General features: G+C 35.2%; 1 protein-coding gene and 1 non-coding gene across 3 annotated transcripts in view; one reads left to right on the forward strand and one right to left on the reverse strand.

Moving 5' to 3' along the window:
- Camta (Calmodulin-binding transcription activator) overlaps positions 1-27,547 on the forward strand; it is a 283,055-nt gene that overhangs the window by 25,447 nt on the left and 230,061 nt on the right. For both annotated transcript variants that reach the window (XM_075309042.1, XM_075309043.1), the window contains exons 2-3: positions 6,749-7,680; positions 11,808-12,846. In XM_075309042.1, the coding sequence (XP_075165157.1) occupies positions 7,012-7,680; positions 11,808-12,846 (1,708 nt within the window). In that variant the 5' untranslated portion in view covers positions 6,749-7,011. The remainder of the gene's footprint in view (positions 1-6,748; positions 7,681-11,807; positions 12,847-27,547) is intronic.
- On the reverse strand, positions 1,116-1,264 carry LOC142242215 (small Cajal body-specific RNA 14). The gene has a single exon (XR_012724055.1).

Below are 27,547 nucleotides of genomic sequence, written 5' to 3' on the forward strand. Positions count from 1 at the left end.
CAACCATCTAAAATAATTATCCATTTTTCAAACATCAAGAATGTAATTCATTCAAACATCAAATTTCTTGTTTATCATTCGCACTCGAAAACAAGTTACCTTAAACCTTAAAATCCAAAACTTGGCAATACTGATGAAATCCAATTGGAGCTATAAAGCGGAAAAATGAAACATAAACAATTCCAGTTTTCAATTGAAATTTCGCTGATCTATCTCATCAAATGATCCAGTTTAAAGTATGTACACAACTCTTTTAAAGATATTTCATTCGAAATTGGTAAAAATCATCATTTTTGGGTATTTTCTATACAGACAATAAAATTGGACGAAGGAAGATGCAGCGTAATAAAGTACCACCCTCCTTTAAGAAGAGATTTTAGAAGCCTGAAGGAATGCATATAATTTTTAATGTTATGTTTGCGGCAACCATAAAATGTTTGCAGCAAACATTTTATGGTTGCAGCAAAGATGTTATGGTTGCAACAAACATGTTATGTTTGCAGCAAACATTTTATGGTTGCATCAAACATGTTATTTTTGGTGCCAACCATATTATGTTTGCTGCAACCATATTATGTTTGTTGCAACCATATTATGTTTGCTGCAACCATAATATGTTTGCAGCAACCATAATATGTTTGCAGCAAACATTTTATGGTTGCAGCAAACATTTTATGGTTGCAGCAAACATAATACGGTTGGCACCAAAAAATAACATGTTTGCTGCAACCATAAAAAGTTTGCTGCAACCATAAAAAGTTTGCTGCAAACATATTATGATTGTTGCAAACATGTTTTTTTTTGGTTCCAAACATATTATGTTTGCTGCAACCATAAAATGTTTGCTGCAAACATATTATGGTTGCCGCAAACATATTATGATTGTTGCTAACATGTTATGGTTGCAGCAAACATAATATGTTTGGCACCAAAAATAACATGTTAGCAACAATCATAATATGTTTGCTGCAACCATAATATGTTTGCTGCAACCATAAAATGTTTGCTGCAAACATATTATGGTTGCCGCAAACATATTATGATTGTTGCTAACATATAACATATTGGCACAAAAATATTATGTTTGCAACAAACATGTTATTTTTGGGGCCAAACATGTATGGTTGCAGCAAACATGTTATGGTTGCCGCATATTATGTTTGCTGCAACCATAACATGTTAGCAACAATCATAATATGTTTTCGGCAACCATATTATGTTTGCAGCAAACATTTTATGGTTGCAGCAAAGATGTTATGGTTGCAACAAACATGTTATGGTTGCAGCAAACATAATATGTTTGGTGCCAAAAATAACATGTTTGCAACAATCATAATATGTTTGCAGCAAACATTTTATGGTTGCAGCAAACATGTTATTTTTGGTGCCAACCATATTATGTTTGCTGCAACCATAACATGTTTGCTGCAACCATAACATGTTTGCTGCAACCATAAAATGTTTGCTGCAAACATATTATGGTTGCCGCAAACATATAACATATGTTGGTTGCCGCAAACATATTATGGAGAGGTGATCGCCGACACGGAGGCCTATTTTGAGGCAAAACCGAAGGAGTACTACCAAAATGATATCAAAAAATTGCAAGGTCGTTATAATCGTTGTGTCACTCTTGAAGGGAACTATGTTGAATAATAAAAACGAATTTTGACAAAAATGTGTTTTTCTTTGTTAGACCGGGGAGTTATAAGCCGAAAACGACTATTTTTTGTTCTTAGATCTCAATTGAATGCTTGATGGGAAGATATATTTATTGAATGAAGTGGTGATTACTAAAATCGAGGTATCGTTACTTAAACTGTCATAATTCACAAATTATTAATACAAAATCTCTCAAATGTATATAGACGTCTTATGCAGGTTTATGCAAATTAAAAATTATATGCATTTTATTCCAGTAACTCAACATATTTGTCAGGTTATAGAGTTTTGAATTGATTATTTGATGCCCCATTTTAGAAAATATAAAATCTTTTTGTCTTAGAATAAATATTAAAAAAAGGATATATTTATTTAGCTGACACTTTATGGCTTCTTTCAGCAAAGAGTTGGATAACGATATGGTTCAGTGAGGGCAAATATTTAAAAAAGAAGTGAGTGCTCTCTGGGAAGGAAACTTAATGGAATGAAGAAGTGATCGCTTTAATAGAGATTAACTTACTTAACATACTATACTTTATAACTAATAATACGGCATCTTGATTGCAGCAAAACTAACATGTCTGCAAACAATTTATTTTTGCGGCAAACATATTACTTTTGCTGCAAACATTTTATTTTTGGGCCCAGCATATTATTTTCTTTTTGCGGCAAACATAATATGATTGTAGCAAACATATTATGCTTGTTGCGACATACATATAATTTTTGCTGCAAACATGTTATTTTTGGGGCCAAACATTTTACGGTTACAACATACATATTATGTTTGCAGCAAACATATTATGATTGCATTGCATTGCGTAAAGACGGACAGACAAACAAACGATTATAGATCGATTTGTACCAATTTGTGTAGTAGACGCATCTCAAAATTAATTTGATTTCACACTAATGACAAAAGGATTTGTGTTAGCGATTACTATTTAGTAACTTTATTTTTTCAGCACCTTACTACCGCCTTATTATTGAATTCGTTTTTATTTATTATTTACATTCGTTGCATGATATTCAGGAATAGGAATACTGTGAACTTCGGTATGAGGTCACATTCGATAGCTGCTATGTGTTCTGCCTCCAAGACAAATAGAATGGCCTGCTCCTGTATATCGAACGAAAGCTTTATTTCGTGCTTCAAACAAAAGAAATCCGATTTTGGTTCCTCTATTTCGAAAGGCAAGTCACTTCATATTTGTTGTCGATTAGGATGAAACCAATTGGTTCGAATTCGAGTGACTGAGTTCCTCTGGAATGGGGTTTCGTTCGATATACAGAAGCAGGGTGCAATCGTTTACGCTGCCTGAACTTAATTTTGATGGATGGACGAGGCAGATCGACACGGGCTTGGATTCCTTCAGGCTTCTAAATCTCTTCTTAAAGGAGGGTGGTACTTTATTACGCTGCATCTTGGAACCCCGAACGGTTTTCGCACAGTGGCCCCGTTGATGTAAATTAACTCTGAAAATATTTTTCAATTTTCCGCTTTCTGAAATACTTTTCTTATGAAACTATTTCGAATTTGAATAGTACGCACTAAGACCTATCCAATGGTGGTAGCTTCGTTTTGGAACCCCGAAGGGTTTTGGCACAGTGGCCTCGTTGATGTAAATTTTCCGCATAATCGATACTGCTGCATGTTTATGGGATCGATAACACATTTACCGATTATTTAGTCGTCGCCGACAAGTCGTATCGATCCGACACACTATAAGATTCTTTACAAACACCGACATTCCGTCCGGAATAACTGATAGTCTGTAAAGCGCATAAGGTGTAGGATCTTCAATATGTTTCGAAAAGTTGTACGCGTGCACTATAATATAGATAAAATGATATAATGAATGGAGCTTAGGGTACTCCACGAATTCAAATTTTTTCACACAAGTAACAACCCCGAAGGATTTTGGCACAGTGGCCTCATTTGTGAAACTTCACCCGGAATATATTTTTCAATTTTCCGCTTTCTGAAATACTTTTCTTATGAAATTATTTCGAATTTCAATATTACGCACGAAGACCTATCCAATGGTGGTAGTTTCGTTTTGGAACCCCGAAGGGTTTTGGAACAGTGGCCTCGTTGATGTAAATTCACTAGGAAAATATTTTGCAATTTTCCGCTTTCTGAAATACTTTTCTTATGAAATTATTTCGAATTTGAATAGTGCGCACTAAGACCTATCCAATCGTTGTGGTTTCGTCTTGGAACCCCGAACGGTTTTCGCACAGCGGCCTCATTTGTGTAAATTCACTCAGAAAATTTTTTTCAATTTTCCTCTTTCTGAAATACTTTTCTAATGAAATTATTTCGAATTTGAATAGTGCGCACTAAGACCTATCCAATGGTGGTAGTTTTGTCTTGGAACCCCGAACGGTTTTCGCTCAATGGGCCCTTTTTTGTTAAACAAAATTTTAATTTTGCCTGTTTCTACGTTATTTTTGTGAAGAAATTTGTTCGAATTAAGAATACTTACGACCGTCTTTAACGAATTCTATCAAATTCCATTTAAAAATTCTTAGCCTTTCCAAAAAAATGATAAATTTGTAAAATTAAATTCGAATTTAAAATTGCTTTGAAGGTGCTAGTTTGTGTCTCGGCTAAGGCCTCTGCCGCAATTTTAAATTCGAATTTATCTTCACACACATACGAAATTCTCTCATTAGCAAAGCCAAGACTGTCGATGACTTCGTTTAATTTCCAACCATTCCAAGTCGAAAACTGGGCAGAAACGAAGCCCACAGCCACAAGATCAACAATTACCTCCCTGCACTTAGGGACTTTTTTGTCAGCAGGAATCTGAAACTTTCTGTCCCTAAATCGACGGCGATCATTTTCACATCGTAAACCAAGGAAGTGAACAGGATTATAATTGTTATAAGTCGGAGACGTTTTAACATTTACAATCCTGCACTGTAATTATAAGATTTTAATCTTGTTGTGTAGATACTCAATAAAAATTAAATGAAATGTACCTGCAACTCGATTTCCACATCCGTGGTGTAACCTTTGATAGCCTATTCCTCTTTGGAAAATATGCGGAAATGGTAGCTAAAAACGTTCGAAGTAGAAACAAGATCTTGAATACCTTGGCTGGTAGTATTTGGGGGAAAGATAAAGAGATGATACAAAAGTCCTACGAGTCTATTGGCCGTCCCCTTATCGATTATGCGGCTCTTGTTTGGATTCCCATTTTTAGCGATATCCATTGGAGAAATCTTCAAGCGGGACAAAATACTGCGTTGCGGATTGCCACTGGATGTTACCCCAAAACTCAAGAATAGCATCTGCAACATGAGTCTCGATATTAAATGGATTGAAAACTCTGAATTTTGATCAAGGAATACTTCGGCTGTTACACGAACTTCTTACGAAGAGAAGTATTTCAGCCAGACTAGGACAAGGTTAGGTTAGGTGGCAGCCCGATGTATCAGGCTCACTTAGACTATTCAGTCCATTGTGATACCACATTGGTGAACTTCTCTCTTATCACTGAGTGCTGCCCGATTCCATGTTAAGCTCAATGACAAGGAACCTCCTTTTCAGAACCGAGTCCGAAAGGTGTTCCACATTGCAGTGAAACCACTTAGAGAAGCTTTGAAACCCTCAGAAATGTCACCACCATTATTGAGGTGGTATAATCCACCGCTGAAAAACTTTTTGGTGTTCTGTCGGAGCAGGAATCGAACCCACGACCTTGTGTATGCAAGGCGGGCATGCTAATCATTGCACCACGGTGGCTCCCTAGGACAAGCATACTGACAACGGTATGTGAACAGAGGCACTCCCCAAGGAGGAGTTCTATTCCTACATTGGATACACTGGTCATGGGTTCAAACCCAGTTCCGACCAAACACCAAAAAGTTTTTCAGCGGTGGATTGTCCCACCTCAGTAATGCTGGTGACATTTCTGAGTGTTTCAAAGCTTCTAGGCAATAAAAATGAGGTCCCTTGTCATTGAGGTGATGCTACTATAAATCGGGCAAAAGGCTATAGGATAGGCAACACTGCACCCTCCTCTCCCACCAGCACCTAATAAAGTGCAGAGGGGTAAATCAGCCAAACCAATTCCCACCAAGGAGGGTACCAACCGAACGAGACAAACCCATTCGGTTCGATTTTAGGAATGATATTAAGTCAATTGACAACTTGATCGGCAATAAAGGAATAAGGACGGCACACACGGCAGCGGTTCAAAAGGCTATATATTCCTACCAGTGCAGCGTTGTGCCGGGGGGGATGATCACCACCGGTCAACGATGATGGGAGACGGATGCCTAGAGAGACTATATCGGTGCTATACCAGGTAAGATCTGGCATCTCCAGGTACTTGTAAGTTATCCCTCTATTCTGAACCCGGCAATTCAAGATGTTTGTGCGAATTACTTACATTGCATACACATGGTCATGGATTCAAACCCAGTTTCGACCAAACGCCTAAAAGTTTTTCAGCCGTGGATTATCACACCTCAGTAATGCTGGTGGCATTTCTGAGTGTTTCAAAATAAAAATGAGGTCCCTTGTCATTGAGGTGATGCTACTATAAATCGGGCAAAATGCTATAGGATATGCAACACTGCAACCTCCTCACTCCCCAGCACCTAATAAAGTGCAGAGGGGTAAATCAGCCAAACCATTTCCCATCAAGGAGGGTACCAAACGAACGAGACAAGCCCATTCGGTTATATCAGCAATAAGGGAGGCACACACTGCAGCGGTTCAGAAGGGTATAGATTTCTACCAGTGCAGCGTTGTGCCGGGGGGAAGATCACCACCGGTCAGTGATGATGGGATGAGGATGGGAGCTATACCAGGTAAGATCTGGCATCTCCAGGTACAACTATTTCGGTCGTCCACTTATGTCTGCTGTTACCAGTTGGTGTCTTCACTGAATCTGAACTTTGGTTAATATTTTGTTGTATTGATGGCATTCTTTGCAATCTCTGTATAGCTCTCAACTTTCAACAAACATCCATAGGTCACAATAAGTCAACATATTGATTTATAACTTTATTTAATTGAAGTCTCAATAACCAAAATTACTTATCAATCCTGTTTTTCTTTCAATTTCAGAATAGAACAAGAGTGTGAGAGAGAGGTGATAACTTCAACAAATGACTTGTCATCAAATTTGTCACGACAGCAACGATTTACTTACTACTTCCCATAGGTTGATTGATTGAATTTTGTTTATAAAATCGTGCAAACTACAAAAAATAACAAAAAGTACTTCAAACACCGCCAATAGAACAACGCCGAAGGCCACAAAAACAAAAAAAAATTGAAGCAACAAATGTATCAAACAAATACAACGATAGTTTAGAAACCGATTATTAATGCAGCAACAACAACAGCAGCCACATCCAGCACATCAGCAACAGCAATTATCCAATCAAACAATTACACAGCATTCATCAAATCAACATCCATCCTCAGCGACCTCGACCACAACTCTACAATTTCAACCAAGCGTAGCAACCATTACCTCACATAGTCAACAGCCAGCATCATTGCAGCAGCAACATTTAACCAACAATATCATTGTTGTGCGTGGATCACGCAACGAACATGGCGAAATTGTCATACAAAATAAGCAGGACATTTTCACTTTCCTTACCGAACATCATCAGCAGCAACAGCAACAGTTGCAGCAACAAAATGAAAAAGCCACCGTGGCTACATTAACTCAATTGCCACCAACCACAACGGTTGCACGCAAGACAAGCATATCGTTATTAACGAATTCCAATGGCAATGCGGCTGTTGGTTTGGGTGGTACCACGGCTGGTGGTGCGACGGTAGTTTTGAGTGGAGGAGTTAATGCATTAAACAGTGCAACTACAACAAATTCGGCAACAATACCGAAGGATTCGAATACGATATTGTTGCAAACGCCCATCAATGCCAGTCAATTGGAGACAGTATTGTTGCAATCCGGACAATTGAAGAAATCGAATTCGACAGTGACGGCAACATCTACGGATCGTCCATTTTTATTCAAAAATGTAAGTACACTTTTTTTTAGATGCCTAAGTTTTTATAGCCATTAGATATTTAAGCTTCTACATTCAGTTCGAGGAAGCGAGCTGCCTCTACTGGATGGGTCCAGAGTGAAGTAGGTGTCAGATCTGTAGGTTTTGCAGGAAACACGAAGAGATGCGTCGTGATGTGAGACGACTGTTCAAAATTTGGGCAGACATCTTGAATTGCCGGGTTCAGAAGGGAGAGGTAACTGTTCCAGGAGATGCCAGATCTTAGCTGAGATAGCACTGACCTGGTCTCCTTACGTAGCCGTCTGTCGACATTGCTGATCGGTGGTGCTCTTTAACTCAGTACAACGCTGCACTGGCAGGAAGCTATTCTCTCATCACTATCTCAACGATCAAGTGGTCAATTGTTTGTATTTCTTTCCTGAAATAGAACCGGATGGGCTTGGCTCGTTCAGATGGTACCATGGTGGGTGAAGGGGTCACATTGTTGCCTCACCGAAAACATTTTTGCCAGATCTTAGCCTGGTCTTTCTAGGCAGCTGTCTCTCGTCATCGCTGACAGATGATGGTCTTCCACCCAGTCCAACGCTACCCTGATGGATGGCTTTTCTCTCACCACTGTCATCGTCGATTAAGGGGTCAATCGTATTTCTTTCCTGAAATCGAACCGGGTGGGCTTGGCTCGTTCAAATGTTTCGCTCATGGATTTGGTGGGTGAAGAGGTTGCAGTGTTGTCTCACCGAAAACATTTTCGCCAGATTTTAGCTGAGATAGCACCGCCTGGTCTGTCCAGGAAGCCTTCTATCGTCATCGCTAACAGGTGATGGCCTTCCACCCAGTACAACGCTGCACTGGTAAGAAGCTATTGCTGCCGTGTGTGCCGTCCTTATTCTCGCGTCACTGTCATCGCCGATCAAGTGTTTAATAGATTGTATATCTTTCCAGAAATTGAACCTGGTGGGCCTGGCTCATTCATATGGTACTCTCCTGGATGTGGTATAGTTTGGGTGGTTTATCCCTGTGCACTTTATCAGGTGCTGGTGGGTAAGGAGGTCGCAGTGTTGCCTCACCGAGAGCTTTTTGGACTTATGCTGCAGATGCTGTTCTGGTGTTTTGGACTGACATCCAGTGGCAATCCGCAATGCATTATTTTGCACCGTTTGAAGATTTATCCATTGGGTGACGCCGATATTGGAAGCGCAAACGGGGGCCGCATATTCAATAAGGGGATAGGGTGTTTAGCCAATTCCTTAAGGTTATTAGGAAGTTTCTATAATATCACCTAAGATGGTGGTGTGGTACATTGTATCCAGCGCTTTAGACAAGTCGAATGCTATGAGAATCGGACGATGGTAATTCATGAACGTTGTTGTTATAACAGGATGTTGTGTTATCCATTTTTGTGTTTCGCTTTTGGCACATTAGCTTGTATCCAGATCGAGGAACTATGCGACTAAAACGGAATGTGCCCAGAGTGATCTGATCTATGCTGCTATCAGTCACTGATAGTTAGGAATTATGGCGGCTGCACTTGCCTGATCGTAGTTGGGTTTTCCGTGGGAGATCTCTTTCCTCCGGTGTTAATGGAGGTGGCGAGATTCCGAAAACAGGATTAACCTTGTAGCTTTTCACCGCTTAAGTTGCCTGATGTATAGGCTCTATTGTGTGACCCTGGATCTCGCGCTCTAGATAGAGATCAAACCTTGTATTCCTGGGTTGTAGTTGTTTATTGATAAGATGGTTGTTTTGATGGTTACTGGTTAATTGTGCATACGCACAGAGAGGATCTTGGTATCCACATAAAAATTATTCAGAGGTGTATTGGAGGCTTCCTGTCGAAAAGTAGCGTTCTGACGGGCTCGATGAGGTGCCGCCAATGCGCACTTTTTACCATGGACCGGCCAATTGTTTTATATGCAGTCAAAAAGGTTTCATTACCCGCACTCCAAGTGCTCCAAGGGCAAGCGAATTGTGTACCTTGTTTCTACCGCTCAGCCTTTAACAAATTGCAGAGGCATGGACAGACCATTTAAACAGGTTGGGCTATGTGATTCCGTTGGGGTAGTTAGTGGTCGGAATTGTTACGCCATCGACTCTAGCATTCAACTGCCTGCGGACTTCTACTGTCCATCTAGTGAGAAGGAGCGTGGGTGTATGTTAAATGCAAATCTGTTATGTAATTTACGGAGTCCATATTGATGCAAAATTATCTCCGAGGCTGGGGAAGAGTAGTGTATCAAATATCTTGGCTACTCGCGAGGGAAAATATGTGCGATTCACCTTACTCAAGTCGTTTCCTGGCTTCAGACATCGGGTATAATTCCAAGGACAAATTGAGGAGTCTGGTCATATACTCAACTCCTAGTAATCTCAGATCTTTCTGGGGACACTTTTCGCTCTTCGCATTCACGGATCAGTCACCGTCACGTCTGCAAAGGTGAATGAGAATCATCATCCCTTGTATCGGGGTTCAATAAGGCTCATACTATTGACTTACTTATGCATGTGTCTAGTTTACATTGTTTCAAAGGGAGCCACCGTGGTGCAGTGGTTAGCATGCCCGCCTTGTATACACAAGGTCGTGGGTTCGATTCCTGCTTCGACCGAACACCAAAAAGTTTTTCAGCGGTGGATTATCCCACCTCAGTAATGCTGGTGACATTTCTGAGTGTTTCAAAGCTTCTCTAAGTGGTTTCACTGCAATGTGGAACGCCGTTCGGACTCGGCTATAAAAAGGAGGTCCCTTGTCATTGAGCTTAACATGGAATCGGGCAGCACTCCGTGAAAAGAGAGAAGTTCACCAATGTGGTATCACAATGGACTGAATAGTCTATGTGAGCCGATACATCGGGCTGCCACCTAACCTAACCTAACCTTCATGTGCTGTAATCATGCGGTACGCTTGTGCTCTTCGACTAACTTACAAATCTCTAGGTTCAGTTCCCTGATTCTAGGATCAGCAGAGTTAGCACGATGGTGTTCATCTGCGAGTTCCGCTGCTTCTGATGAGATATTGGACCTCATCTGGAAAATTCGACCAGCGTGTATAAAGTGAGCAGTTGCAGCTTTGATAATGACCCGTTATATCCACTGGGCTACATGACCACAGAAGGGGTCGTGAGCTCACTGAAGCGGCGATCTGTGTATTGTCCCAGTTGATTTTCTTTCCGATGATAAACGCCCTGCGTTCAGAGGTTATGAAATCGGAGGGTCGGTCAACGGTGAGAATTATGGGGAAGTGATCTGATTTCAGCGAAATTACGGGTTGATAAAAAAGGCAGTTTTCAGGCGACAGAAAACATCATAAACCGTACCGTAAATCGGTCCTTCCAGGTACTGATTTGCTGAGTGAAATTGAATAGAAGTCTTGAATCTTTTCAGCCTCATGGTTAGGGATACAAAAGTCGAGAGACTTTTAATAAACTTCAAATCGACCTTTGAGTTTGATATTGAATATAATGTTTAAATCTCGGTGCCTGGATATCACCTTGTACACTACCAAACCTAGGATCACCTCCATTGATGGATGATCCATCCATGTCGGCCTAGTGTTCGTGCACACACATCCCATAATAAGTCGAAGTTTCGCCTGCAGAATTATACAACGGTTTGCCAGTTGCAAAAGAATCTCGTAATTATCAGGTCCTTGTTTCGGTCCACTCTCCCACCTCACTCTTGGCCAGTATCACTTTGGGTATCACACCTTTCAGTTGAAAATAAATCTAACGCCCGATTATTTCGAGATAGCCATGATATTCTCGTGTTGAACCTCTTCCCTCTAAATGTTCACCCAACTATCGATGTTTATCGACCAACCTCCCAGTGTGACACCTTTGGGTCTACTGCCTTACGGCATAAGACACAGAATTTTTGAGTCTTCTCAGCTATCTCGTTGATGTAGTGAGACTTTCAGCATTGCTGGATTTACATGAGAGTTTGTCACGAATAAAATCTGTGCGTGAATGTTCATCAATAAATTGTCTGACCTAGGAAGGTAACAAACAACTGAGAAGGTTGTTTTGACGGGAGAATTTTCGTGACAAATATCGGTTACTACCTTTTTTTAAAATTTCTTATAATATTTCCTACACTTCAAATCCTTTAAACAATCTTGTATATATCTCTCCTTTCGATACATTTAGGTCTCACGCAGTTTAAGCACTGATAGCAATCGTTTTGGAGCAGCAACATCAGTCTCAGCCAGTGGCGATGACAAAGGTCCTTTTGTTTTGCAAACATTGAAACGTTTAGAAAAATCACAATCGATTTTGGTAATACGCAATTCATCGTCCATTGCTTCAACGTCAACATCGTCAACTACATCAACATCGTCAACTACATCATCATCGTCATCGACATCTTCTTCGAATACATCAGGTGCCAATTCTACCTCATCCTTAACGAATTCTTCATCACCATCTTTGGCCACAGCGTTGACCGTAGAGCATAAGCTTAGCCTATCTTCATCATCTTTGGCCTCCATACAGCAACAGCAAAAGCATCAGCAGCATCAACAACAGCAATCCCAGGTGTTATCAACGACAGGTAATGTCAACACAAAAGCCAATACTATCACCTTTACACGATCCAAACCAACAAAATCTCAAAAATCAACGGCAAGTGGAACAACAAACAATGGCAATTCAACCTCCACAACCATAACTACAACAAAATTGGGTGATATTTTAGCTTCGGTTAAGGGTCAACAGCGTCATTCCATCTTGACCACAACCAGCACCAACAATGGTAGCAATAATCCAAAAGCAACAAATGCTGGAGGTAATGGTGGGCAACAACAACAACAAACTACAACAACCTATTTGCGTTTGACAAATGGCAATTGCAACAACAACAGCAACAACAAGATTGGCAACAATAAACTAACTAACATTGTATCGAACACCCCTTCTACGGTTGGTACTCTAACTGCTGCCAATATTGTCCATAAAAATCATAATTCTTCACGTGTAAATCTCAGTGGTACAAATGTCGAAACAATAGCTTCTACAACAATTGTTGGAAGTGGTAATGGTCCAGGCTCGGCAACAGCAACAGCAACACAACATCTCCATCACCATCAACAGCAGCAGCAACATTTAAATTTGGCCGATGTCCAGTTAAAACATGAGAGAATTTCACCATCTGGCAGCACAACAGCCTCTGTAAAGACCCCAGGGAGCGGTAAGTCTTTCAAAAATATTCGTACATAAATGTCTTTGTTTAGTTGGCTATTTTTTCTCTATAGAGTTTGGGTTTTTTCGAAACGCAAAAAGAAAATCTCAGAAAAAGTTGAAAGTTACGATGGTTTTACAAAAAAAATATTTTTTGGTACATTTTACAAATTTTGTTTTGGTGAGAAGTATGGGACAATATCCACGAATTTTTTAAGGCCTTTAAATTATTAAGTGAAATTATGTTTTCTCATACCTATGGATCTGATTTCGACCAACATTTAAGTTCCTACTAGTAGAAAATGATTCATCTCCATCAAACTCCTTTGAAAATTGTCACGACTGCTTTATCAAGAATACTCAAAATCTGCTAATTTATGGGCTGGTATCCTTGATCCATCTGGTACACAGAGTCTGGGGAAGAGGACGGACTGCTGAATGTAGGTTCCCTACAGCAATGTGGTGCAAATTGTCCCTGACTGACCTATAACAGGACTAGTACCGAAACCTGTTCTTAAAATGTCCAAGACAAGTTTATAGGTACCTGACTGTTCCTACTAAACAGTTCTAGGACTAGTACTTTAGGTTAGGTTAGGTTGTAGAGGGTGACATCAATGTTCTTGTATTGATACCCACTTAGACCAGTATAGGTCCATTGTGATCCCTCGATGTGATTTTTCAATCTTTCTCCTTCCGATGCGGCCGCTTTGTCCCAGAAACTTCCATCTGCTCGTTCTCTTTGAAAGAAATCTCAGAATAACCAACCAGAGGCCCTGATGAATGCAAGTATGTTCCTTAAGCTGCACTCCCGCAGATCAGTGAGAGCCTGAAAGAAAAAGGAGCCCAGTATCTTGTTTCTTCTAAAGGATAAAGCTGGGCACTGACACAAGAAGTGGTACGAGTCCTCAGTAACTTCCGGGTCCGGGCACCATCTACAGATATCATCGTCTTTAAGTTCTATTCTTACCATGTGTTTAACAGGACACAATACACTTGGTTGTGTCCTGTTATGATACCAATCAATGGCCGTAATTCCTCTCTGTTCATCGACAACAAAATTTCACAGTTCCTACGTTTCTTTTCATCCCATATCAACTTGGTTTGCTCGCAACCATCCGAAGACACCCAGCGTCTTCTCCATTGCTCATCATATTTAACCTCTATCCTGTAATGATAAGAAGATAGTGGAGGAAAAACGTCCGCTAGGACGTTGTTCGTTCCACGAGCACCCTCCTTAGCCAGCACATCCGCTTTCTCATTTCCTATTATCCCATCTCCTTACGATGCGGCCGCTTTGTCCCAGAAACTTCCATCTGCTCATTCTCTTTGAAAGAAATCTCAGAATAACCAACCAGACGCCCTGATGAATGCAAGTATGTTCCTTAAGCTGCACTCCCGCAGATCAGTGAGATCCTGAAAGAAAAAAGAGCCCAGTATCTTGTTTCTTCTAAAGGATAAAGCGGGGCACTGGCACAGGAAGTGGTACGAGTCCTCCGTAACTTCCGGGTCCAGGCACCATCTACAGATATCATCGTCTTTAAGTCCTATTCTTACCATGTGTTTAACAGGACACAACACACTTGGTTGTGTCCTGTTATGATACCAATCAATGGCCGTAATTCCTCTCTGTTCATCGACAACAAAATTTCACAGTTTCTTTTCATCCCATATCAACTTGGTTTGCTCGCAACCATCCGAAGAGACCCAGCGTCATCGCCATTGCTCATCATATTTAACCTCTATCCTGTAATGATAAGAAGATAGTGGAGGAAAAACGTCCGCTAGGACGTTGTTCGTTCCACGAGCACCCTCCTTAGCCAGCACATCCGCTTTCTCATTTCCTATTATCCCATAGTGCCCAGCAGGGATGGAAAATACAATTTTTAAGAAAGTACAAAAAAGGCACTTTTTTGAGCGAAAAAGTATTTTTTCACTAAATTTTAATAAAAATTCCATTGGAAGATTATTGTCAAGAGCTACCTTAAATTGAATTTTAAAGGAAAGAAAATTTTGTTTGCCAACTCCTAAATTTTAAATATTTTCTTTTTTTAGTCTTATATTCGCTCACAAAGACTACCGTAGTATTGTAATCGCGGCTGCCACAGCTCTACTTTATGGTACTACATAAATTTTCTCTTGATAAATAAAAATAAATTTTTGACAAAATTTTCTATAGAAATAAAATTTTGACAAAATTGTCTATAGAAATAAAATTTTGACAAAATTTCCTATAGAAATAAAATTTTGACAAAAATTTGTAAAAGACTATAAGCAAATAAGTTTGTTAAAGACATTCTTAAAATATTAAAATATTTTGTCAAAACTGTTGTACTATATATCTGATATCGGCTCAAAAATGGCTACACAAAAGGTACTAAATCATTCGCGGGGGTACTACGGTACTGACCAGTGTGAAAAAGTATTGTAAAAAGTACTATAGTACTGCATTTTCCATCCCTGGTGCCCAGGTACCCAGCACAGAGTTATATTATGCTGTTCAGTGAGAACCTTGAGTTCTCGGCGACAGCGGCTGACTACCCTAGACCTTATATCAGCACTGCACAATGACTTTATAGCTGCCTGACTGTCGATGAAGAAGCTGATATCGCTTCTGAATAACGGCCTCATCAACAGCGACTCAGCAGCCTTTGTGATCGCAGAAATCTCAGCCTGAAAAATACTGCAATCACTATCCAGCGTGTAAGACTCCCTTATTCCTAGTTCACTACAATAGATTCCGCTGCCCGTTCCTTCCTCCATCTTTGATCCGTCCGTATACATGTTCAGGGTTCCGAAGGGTATCCTCCTGTCTTCCCACTCCTTCATACTTGGTATAATGTATGTCGGTTTGTGATGATAAACATGCTCCGTGGCCATATGGTCCGTCTCTCTATACTGCCCGGGCAGAATTTCAGTATGCCTGCAGGCTGTGTTCAAGCTCCTAAGTCTCAGAAGTGTCAGTTCAGACGTCTTCCTTACGTGTAAATCGAGTGGGATAAATCCCATCAGTACCTCCAGAGCGGCAGTGGCTGTGGTCCTCTTGGCAAATGTAATATAGATGAGTGCTGTCCTATTCACTCTACTTATTCTCGATATATGATTTTGGTGTCTCATGATTGTCCACCAAACATGACAACCATATGTGGCCACAGGTCTTACAACCGCGGTATAAAGCCAGCCAAAAAGAGAAGGCCTCATTCCCCATCCCTGCCCGACCAATTTTTGACACGAGTATAGTGCCGCATAGGCCCTCTTAATGCGATCGGCAGTATTCTCCATCCAGTTCAGCCTGGAGTCCAAAATAACTCCTAGGTACCTTGCTGATTTCGAGAGCGTCAACTTTATGCCATGGAATTCAGGAGACTTGTACCCGATAACCTTTCTCCTCCTGGTGAACAGTACTAACTCCGTCTTACTAGGGTTTACCCCTAAACCGCATCCTAGAGTCCACTCCGAGAGATACTGCAAAGACTCGTTCAGCAAATCCGAAATAGAATCGAGGAATTTTCCCGATACCATTATCACAATGTCATCCGCGTATGCCACTACCTTGATACCCTTACTTGTCAGCCCAAACAATACCTCGTTCACCACCAATAGCCTAGTATATTATGTCTAACTACTATTCCAATTAAAGGCCTCAACTCGTGCTTATCCATCGCCATCGGAAATTGGCATTTCCTTGGTTCGATCGCCCCCATTCGAAGAAATTCTTTATTTCCCATTATTCCACAGCGCACAGGAACCCAGCACAGAGTTACATTATGCTGTTCTCGTTTAGACCTTATGTTTAAATGGCTTGATCGGTGAAGAAGCCGATATCGCCTCATCAACTGCGACTCAGCAGCTTCAGCAGGACTATGAATTGTCGGCGTGTGTCATGGGCTCTGACATTGACGATCGTCCTATAGACATTGACGATCGATTCTGACTTTCCTAACTATGAGGAGGGTACCTTTCTAATTTAGGGCAGCCACCTTGGACATATCCTCCTTGTGTGGAGAGTCTTAATCTTAGTCTTATCTTAGTCCCTGTGCTACAGGCGAATTACTTGAAGACCTTGTAACCTTGGAATATTTTTGTCGAAATTGTTAGCCAGAGTCCATGGCTGTCTGAGTACTTTTGCCGTCTATGTAGTAAACATAGCGTCTAAGAATTTGGTGTCACAAATCTTCAAATATCTCCCAGTATTCGCAGCTCTTAAGTGAAGGTGAAACAGATGTTTCATCGTTGTGAAAGTCTTGTTTCACCCTACCTTTCATTTTCCATTTCATTGGTTGCCTTGGTTTAGAGATGAGTTCGAATGAAAGGCCATAGGTTAGGTTAGGTTAGGTGGCAGCCCGATGTATCAGGCTCACTTAAAATATTCAGTCCATTGTGATACCACATTGGTGAACTTCTCTCTTATCACGGAGTGCTGCCCGATACCATGTTAAGCTCAATGACAAGGCACCTCCTTTTTATAGCCGAGTCCGAACGGCGTTCCACATTGCAGTGAAACCATTTAGAGAAGCTTTGAAACCCTCAGAAATGTCACCTGCATTACTGAGGTGGGATAATCCACCGCTGAAAAACTTTTTGGTGTTCGGTCGAAGCAGGAATCGAACCCACGACCTTGTGTATGCAAGGCGGGTTTCCTACTTTTCCACTTTATCAGACATCAGGTATAATGAATGAATGCAGGAACAGTTGAGGAGTCTTGTCAGTTGTGGAGTCTCTGTAAAGCCAAATGTTTTAACTTCAACGTTGAAATTTCGTAGAAGACTCCTATGATGCATGTATTCATAGACTGCCTTGTTGATCACTAGAATCAGTTTCCAGATTCTCGGGAAAGGAATAACGCTAGCACACGTACAAGATTCAAGAGATGTGAAAAAAGCTTCTGCTTCTCTCTTGATATTTATCCTCATCTGGGGCATTTAACCAGGAGCTATATGTCGGGTTTGTGATAGTAGCTTAAAAAGGCGACTTTGCGGAAAATCTGAGGAGTATCCAGTTCACTTTCTTCTGATTGAGATGCTCCTCCCGTTCAGGCTATGGGTGACATCCTAAACTTCAACGGGTTTCGATAGAATTTTGACAAGCTTATATTATTGCTTCGGATTATATTACATTGCTTCGGATTGTCTAACCTCGTAAGCTGTTTGTATTCCTGGACTAGCTTGTTGATCACCAGAATCAGTTCCCAGATTCTTGGACCAGGGAAAGGAACAACCCCAGCGTACGCACATAATACTCGAGATGGGAAATAAGCTTCTGTCGTGATGTTTATCCCCATATGTGGCATCTAACCATGCAGCATTTAAATCGAGTTAGTGCTGCGTTGACGATATCCCGAAAATTCGCCTGAGCAACTTGAACATCAGAGGAATGGTAGTGTACTAAAGCGGCGATTTTATGAAAAGTCTGAAGATTCCTCACTTTGCTTTCTTATGATTAATGTACTTCTGACGTTCAGAAGTTCTGAGATCAATAAGTTGGTCAGTCGGATATCAAGGGTATGGTAGCTTCATAAAAGTAAATTTTATGGAAAATCAGAAGACTCCAGAGATTGCTTTCTTCTATTGAGATACGCCTCGCATTCAGAAGTTCTGAGATAAACAGGTCCGCGGAACACTAAGACGGTTATCGTTGCTTGAGCAATAATACCCATCCAGTTCAACTTAGTAACGTGGAGCAAAAGTTATCACTTCCACCTTGCATACAAAGGTTAATGAGTTTCAATCCAGTTTAGGCCTTCATTGATTCCCTCTTTTGGCTTCCTACAATAAGCCGATATTGTCTGTCTCTACTTGTATAGTAAATGGTTTCAATGATTGATATAAAATTAATAGTCTTACAAAGCAATGTATATTGATTCTGTAATTAGAATAATTATCGATATTTGTGTGATACTCTACGTAGTTAAAAACAACCCAGAGCAATTGTTCCAACTTTTGTCTAATTAAAGTCCCAAATGAATTCAATTGTTGCTCATACTTGAACTGCCTACAATTACACTTTGTTATTTCCCATCCAATAATCACAGAATGATTTTTCCACACACACTGTATTGGCTACTATGCAACTATTTGACTCGATATTCTCGGAACCAGGATGAGAAGCAGTAAATAAAAACCAAAACAAAAATAACAAAGTCCTTGCTATCATCTCATTAGGTTGATTTCTTCAATTGGTGGCTTATTATTGGAGAAATCGATAAGACATCTCATTCTCAGACCTCTTTGTGGACTCTTTCTCATTTTATCCTTCGTAACTACAATCTTCAATAAAAACACAATAAGCGATGAAAGAAAAATGAAGAAACTTTTCCACTTTCCGCTTTGTTGATTATTTCGTTAAATAACTTTAACTAAATAATTTTGTTGCGATTCTTCGTCTAAGTGTTCTAGACAAGGATATGGTGTGCGCAACTAACACACCTCCATGATTAGCTAAAAAAACTCTTCTCATGTTCTATGAACATGTGAAACAGAGGGGGTGAGGGCAGAGAGGGTAAGGAGTATGGGTCCGAATTTCGACAAATAATGAAAATTAAAGCTAACTGCTGCTCATATTAAGTAGATGGTGGTGATAGGATCATTTGAACGGATGTTGAACATCATTTTATTGGGGAGGTAAACGTAGCAGAGGATTGAACGAGATGAAGTATTGAACGGTTATACCACCGTATATCACATAGGCTATCATGGGTTGGAGTAGTTACAGTATCCTGTTAAAATATTGGAGAATGTATTGAAATAAAATTGTAGCAGGCATGTAGTACTCAGCATATTAATTCATACATATTTCTATAGACAATTTTGTCCAAATTTTATTTCCAAAGAAAATTTTGTCAAAATTTTATTTCTATAGAAAATTTTGTTAAAATTTTATTTCTATAGAAAATTTTGACAAAATTTTATTTCTATAGAAGATTTTCTAAAAATTTTGTTTCTATAGAAAATTTTCTAAAAAGTTTATTTCTATAGAAAATTTTGTCAAAATTTTATTTCTATAGAAAATTTTGTTAAAATTTTATTTCTATAGAAAATTTTGACAAAATTTTATTTCTATAGAAAATTTTCTAAAAATTTTGTTTCTATAGAAAATTTTGTCAAAATTTTATTTCTGTAGAAAATTTTGTCGAAATTTTATTTGTATAGAAAATTTTGTTAAAATTTTATTTCTATAGAAAATTTTGTCAAAATTTTATTTCTATAGAAAATTTTGTCAAAATTTTATTTCTAAGAAAATTTTATCAAAATTTTATTTCTATAGAAAATTTTATCAAAATTTTATTTCTATAGAAAATTTTGTCAAAATTTTATTTCTGTAGAAAATTTTGTCAAAATTTTATTTCTATAGAAAATTTTGTCAAAATTTTATTTCTAAGAAAATTTTATCAAAATTTTATTTCTATAGAAAATTTTATCAAAATTTTATTTCTATAGAAAATTTTGTCAAAATTTTATTTCTATAGAAAATTTTGTCAAAATTTTATTTCTATAGAAAATTTTGTCAAAATTTTATTTCTATAGAAAATTTTGTCAAAACTTTATTTCTATAGAAAATTTAGTCGAAAATTTATTTCTATGGAAAATTTTCTAAAAATTTTAATTCTATAGAATTTTTTGTCAAAATTTTATTTCTATAGAAAATTTTGTCCAAATTTTATTTCTATAGAAAATTTTGTCAGCATATTATTTCTATAGAAAATTTTGTCAAAATTTTATTTCTATAGAAATTTTGTCAAAATTTAATTTCTATAGAAAATATTGTCAAAATTTTGTTTCTATAGAAAATTTTGTCAAAATTTTATTTCTATAGAAAATTTTGTCAAAATTTTATTTCTATAAAAAATTTTGTCAAAATTTTATTTCTATATAAAATTTTGTCAACATTTTATTTCTATAGCAAACTTTGTCAAAATTTTATTTCTATAGAAAATTGTCTAAAAATGTTATTCCTATAGAAAATTTTGTCAAAATTTTATTTCTATAGAAAATGTTGTCAAAATTTTATTTCTATAGAAAAATTTGTCAAAATTTTATTTCTATATACATTTTGTCAAAATTTTATTTCTATAGAAAATTTTGTCAAAATTTTATTTCTATAGAAAATTTGGCCAAATTATTATTTCTATAGAAAATTTTGTCACAATTTTATTTCTATAGAAATTTTGTCAAAATTTTATTTCTATAGAAAATTTTGTCAACATTTTATTTCTATAGAAAATTTTGTCAACATTTTATTTCTATAGAAAATTTTGTCAAAATTTTATTTCTATAGAAAATTTTGTCAAAATGTTATTTCTGTAGATAATTTTCTAAAAATTTTTATTCCATATGAAATCTTCTAAAAATTTCATTTCTATAGAAAATTTTGTCAAAATTTTATTTCTATAGAAAATTTTGTCAAAATTTTATTTCTATAGAAAATTTTGTCAAAATTTTATTTCCATAGAAAATTTTGTCAAAATTTTATTTCCATAGAAAATTTTCTAAAAATTTTATTTCTATAAAAATATCTCTAAAAATTTTATTTCTATAGAAAATTTTCTAAAAATTTTATTTCTATAGAAAATTTTCTAAAAATTTTATTTCTATACAAAATTTTCTAAAAATTTTATTTCTATAAAAAATTTTGTCAGAATTTTATTTCTATAGAAAATTTTGTCAAAATTTTATTTCTATAGAAAATTTTGTCAAAATTTTATTTCTAATGTACATAATGTTTAATTGTATACATCAGAGATAATTCATGTTAAATACTGATTACAATGTTAAGTACTCATTGCTATGTTAGTGCTCATTTACAATAACAGAATCTTTAACTCTCTTGCTCTCATAAGGATTATGTTGAATCGACTATGATAATCGCTCATAACGGAACTAAATTTAAATTGTTGTTGTTGCTTTCAATTGTATTTTTTATATCACAGTTAAAAGCTCATTGCTTCTTTTTCATTTTTTCATTCTTAACTCTTCACTATACAAGATGCATTGATTTAAATACTCTAGATTACATATCTTTAATTTGGCCACTATTGAATTGTAAACTCATTCTGATCGGGCAGTGAAATACTAGAAACACAACCAAAACTAGCCGAAAACTTCGAGATCGTGGCATCCACTTTATACTAAGTTAATTATCATTTGTTCCTGTCCATAGCAAACGATTTTGTTGGTCAACAACAATCCTTGAATAGAAACGAGAACTTCCATTAGATTGGCACGATGAAATTACTATTGAAATGGTTAGAAGTTATCGAGCAAAACGGGGTATTCAAACTATGGCAATTGAAGCCTTTAATTGCAAGCACACATAACCAATATCCTTTTACTACAAGTGATATGAAATGAAAGCAATAAAATGAATTATATTAGTTTTCAATATAAAATTTCCCTTCCCATTTCCCATCTATGAACCACATAATATCACAAAAGCTCGCCTTATATTTCGTCCGACTACTGTAGCTGTGTATCCTTGGGCTAATTTAATATTTTTTTTTATAAATTCTTCGGTAGTCTGAGTACTTGTGTTTGTGTGTGTGCGTGTGTTAAGAGGCTCTTTAACCAAAAAACACTTGTTCAGCTTTAGAGAAGTGTATTAGCCGACTATGTTATTTACAGCACGTGAGTTTCTTTGTGTCTATGTGTGTGTATCTGTTCGGTTGTTTGTTTATTTGTATAAGAATGTATTTTGTTTTTCGTGGCCTGTGGGGTATATAGAAAATGTTGAGTATGCACATTAAGTTTGCTAACAGTGTTGTTGCTTTGGTAGTTGCTGTTCACTGTTTACACTTGACTTATAAGTGTTAGCCCATAGCCCCAATATACTGACAAACACACTTCACACTTAAGCTTATGGGAAGATATTCTCAATGTCTATGGTAAAGTTTTCTTCATTGATAGATTTGAAGATTTAAGAGAAAAAAAAAAAAACAACTCAATGTGTTATTTTTTGCTTCTCGTTCACACATTTTAGTATGCAACGTCAGATGGACGGCTGACTGAATTGAGTCGATAAATTTGAAGATTTGTAAATTTATTTGCTTCCTCTACTATATGTTCTTTTATTGCAAGCTTTGTTTAGTTTTTCCTTAGACTGGCTACGAGGGGAACACTGCACATATAAAACAAAGAGGCCTCTGGGGAAATGGTATTTGTTGGTAATTTATTTCCTTATTTAAAATGTTAAAAAAAAAACGAAAGAATATATTTTTATTCCAATAATAGAATATAAAAAAATTGGCAATATTTTCTAAAGAAATAAAATTTTGACAACATTTTCTATAGAAATAAAATTTTGACAAAATTTTCTATAGAAATACAATTTTAACAAAATTTTCTATGGAAATACAATTTTGAAAAAAATTTTCTATGGAAATACAATTTTGAAAAAAATTTTCTATAGAAATAAGATTTTGAAAACATTTTCTATAGAAATAAAATTTTGACAAAATTTTTCTATTGAAATAAAATGTTGACAACATTTTCTATAGAAATAAAAATTTTCTATAGATATACAATTTTGGCACAATTTTCTATAGAAATAAAATTTGAATAAAATTTTCCATAGAAATAAAATTTTGACAAAATATTCTATAAAAATAAAATTGTAAAAAAAAATCTATAGAAATAAAATTGTGAAAAAAAATTTCTATAGAAATAAAATTTTGACAAAATTTTCTATAGAAATAAAAATTTGACAAAATTTTCTAAAGAACTAAAATTTTGACAAAATTTTCTATAGAAATGAAATTTTCAGAAAATTTTCTGTATAAACGAAATTTTCAGAAAATTTTCCGTAGAAATAAAATTTTGATAAAATGTTCTATAGAAATAAAATCGTGAAAAATTTTCTATAGAAATAAAATTGTGAAAAAATTTTCTATAGAAATGAAAATTTCAGAAAATTTTCTGTAGAAATAAAATTTTGGCAAAATTTTCTATAGAAATAAAATTTTGGCAAAATTTTCTATAGAAATAAAATTTTCGGTAAATTTTCTATAGAAATAAATTTTTGCAAAAATTTTCTATACAAATAAATGTTTGACAATATTTTTATAAAAATTAAATGTTGACAAAATTTTTATAGAAATAAACTTTTGACAAATTTTTTTATAGGAATAAAATTTTGAGAAAATTTCTATGGGAATAAAATTTTGACAACATGTTCTATAGAAGAAAAATTTTGAAATTTTTTTTTTATAAAAATCAAATTGTGAAAAAATTTTCTATAGAAATTAAATGTTGAGGAAATTTTTTATAGAAATAAAATTTTGAGAATATTTTCTATAGAAATAAATTTTTGAGAAAATTTTCTATAGAAATAAAATGTTGTCAAGATTTGTACAGAAATTTCTATTGTTTCGTTTAACTTTTTGTGGATTCAATTCGTACACTGATCACATCACATATTTGCTTCCCAGGTTTGTGGGCATTTTAATATGATTTGTTTTGTAATGAAAATGGGTTAATTGATTTACCTTTTTCGACCACAACAAAAAGGGTAGACGAAAAATTCGCACTTAAGCTCTGTGAAATAATTTCACCTAATAAGAGTTACGTGTTTTGTTGAACTTTATTTTAATTCGCCTTCTTGTAGCCAACATCCTTCATTTTGGAAAAGAATTTGTTACCTTGGGAAATACTTTAAAACTTTTTCTGTTCACCCAAATTGAACTCGTCCCTGTCACAAAGAAGACAGGAAACAAACAGGACGGACGGGTATGGAAGATAGGAACTCCAAGCTTTGAATTCTAGGAAGCAAAAACAAATAACGAAGAAAATCATGTAGAAATTAAGCATTGTGATTTCTAATTAACTGACAAGTGTTACCCAGTGAGTGGTGGTACCAGCCACCAGGACGACCGAAGTCATCCAATGTGTCTGCTAACAAACAAAAAAACTTGCTTTCCGCTTCTCATTTTTTCGGTTGTCGGTTGGTGGTCCTTTTTTATGATTTTTTTCTTGCTTTATCGAAGAGAATTTCTTTCTCAGGTTTATTTGTGGCCTTTTTATTAAAGGAAATTTGTTTCTTTCCTTTTGGTTTTAGTACCTAGTGCACCAGCCAGCAACACAAAGATGTGTTACGGGTGTCCTTTTTTGGAGGTTCGCATTAGATGTGGGCTTTTGTCTGTCTGTCTCGCCGCTACAAAATTTAGTTGTGAATGGATATCAACAAAAGAAATTAAAATTTGTTTAACATTGTTAAGGTTTTGTTGTCCTCCTTCTCACTTTGCAAAGGAAAACTTTTTTTGGGGTGCACCCAGGAAAAATTATAGTCGTTAATAACAAAAAATTGTCTCATTAAAAATAGAATATGAATTTTCCGAAATTTTATAGAAATTTTTTAGAATTGTCTATGTTTTGTTAACATTTTTACATCTATTAAAAATTTTATTTCTACAGAAATTTTCAAAATTTTATTTCCATAGAAAATTGCGTCTATAGAACATTTTACGATTTCATTTCTGTAGAAAAAATTGCCAACATTTTTGCCATACAAAATTTTCTCATAATTTGGTTCTATATAATTTTTTTTAAATAATTTATATATGTAGGAAATTTCTCAAAAATTTCTTTCTATAAAAAATTTTATTTCTATAGAAAATTTTGTCAAAATGTTGTCAACATTTTATTTCTACAGAAAAATTTGTCACAATTTTTTCCATATAGAAAAATTTGCCAAAATTTAATTTCTATAGACAAATTCTTTTTATGTATGAAATTTTAGCAATCATTTTATAATCTTTGCCTACGAGTTACTTATTTTTTTTACTGAGTGTATATGTTTTTCGGCTATTGCTTCGATGGTGGCAAATTTCGGCAAAGGTATTCACTTTGTTAGCAAGGTATCAAAATGAATGTGGGGCTTTGGGTTTACATCCCATATCTTACAAATGGTGTTATTTGTTGCCATTTCCCTTTTTCATTTCGGTGTTGGCGGCGAGTATAGAGCTCTCACTCAGGGCCAATATGGGCGTCATATAAGCCATTATGCACTTTCCCAGCTAATAAAATAAATTACAATAAAAGAGAAAAATATAAAAAAGAAACGAAAACATAAAACCGCCGAAAATAGAAAACCAAAATATTTTGGTAAACAAAACGTGCAGTCGAAGAAAAATAAAGTTATGCCCATAAACGTGCCGAGACATTATGATGAGCTACTGTGGTATTAGAGAACGACACTAGTTCGAGGTGCCCACCATTGTATATGAGGATCTAAGGTTCAGAAGAGTGGAATTTTATGGCTATTGACTTTTTTTCGAAATTGAAAATTTTGTAAAAAATTTATTTCTATAGAAAATTCTGTCAAAATTTTATTTTTATAGAAAATTTTGTCAAAATTTTATTTTTATAGAAAATTTTGTCACTAGTTTATTTGTATAGAAAGTTTTGTCACTAGTTTATTTGTATAGAAAGTTTTGTCAATAGTTTATTTCTATAGAAAATTGTGTCAACATTTTATTTTTATAGAAAAATTTGTGAAAATTTTATTTCTATAGAAAATTTTGCCAAATTTTTATTTCTATAGAAAATTTTGCCAAATTTTTATTTCTATAGAAAATTTTGTCAAAATTTTATTTTTATAGAAAATTTTGTCAAAAATTTATTTGTATTCAAAATTTTGTCAAAATTTTATTTCTATAGAAAATTTTGCCAAAATTGTATTTCTATAGAAAATTTTGCCAAAATTTTATTTCTATGGAAAAATTTTGTCAAAAAATTATTTGTATTCAAAATTTTGTCAAAATTTTATTTCTATAGAAAATTTTGTCAAAATTTTATTCCTATAGAAAATTTTGCCAAAATTTTATTTCTACAGAAAATTTTGTCAAAACTTCATTGCTACAGAAAATTTTGTCAATAGTTTATTTCTATAGAAAATTTTGTCAAAATTTTATTTTTATAGGAAATTTTATTCAAATTTTATTTCTATAGAAAATTTTGTCAAAATTTTATTTCTATAGAAAATTTTGCCAAATTTTTATTTCTATCGAAAATGTTATCAATGTTTTATTTCTATAGAAGATTTTGTCAACATTTTATTTTTATCGAAAATTTTCTTAAAATTTTATTTCTACAGAAAATTTTGTCAAAATTTTATTTCTATAGAAAATATTGTCAAAATTTTATTTCTTTAGAAAATTTTGTCAAAATTTTATTTGTATAGAAAATTTTTGCAAAATTTTATTTCTATAGAAAATTTTGTCAAAATTTTACTTCTATATAAAATTTTGTCAAAATTGTATTTCTATAGAAAATTTTGTCAAAATTTTATTTCTATAGAAAATTTTGTCAACATTTTATTTCGATAGAAAATTTTGTCAAAATTTTATTTCTATAGAAAATTTTGTCAAAATTTTATTTCTATATAAAATTTGTCAAAATTTTATTTCTATAGAAAATTTTTTCAAAATTTTATTTCTATAGAAAATTTTTTCAAAATTTTATTTCTATAGAAAATTTTGTCAAAATTTTATTTCTACAGAAAATTTTGTCAAAATTTTATTTCTATAGAAAATATTGTCAAAATTTTATTTCTATAGAAAATTTTGTCAAAATTTTATTTCCATAGAAAATTTTGCCAAAATTGTATTTCTATAGAAAATTGTGCCAAAATTTTATTTCTATGTAAAAATTTTGTCAAGAATTTATTTGTATTCAAAATTTTGTCAAAAATTTATTTGTATTCAAAATTTTGTCAAAATTTTATTT

The sequence above is a fragment of the Haematobia irritans genome, chromosome 5 (assembly GCF_050003625.1).
Source record: "Haematobia irritans isolate KBUSLIRL chromosome 5, ASM5000362v1, whole genome shotgun sequence".
Classification (NCBI taxonomy): domain Eukaryota; kingdom Metazoa; phylum Arthropoda; class Insecta; order Diptera; family Muscidae; genus Haematobia; species Haematobia irritans.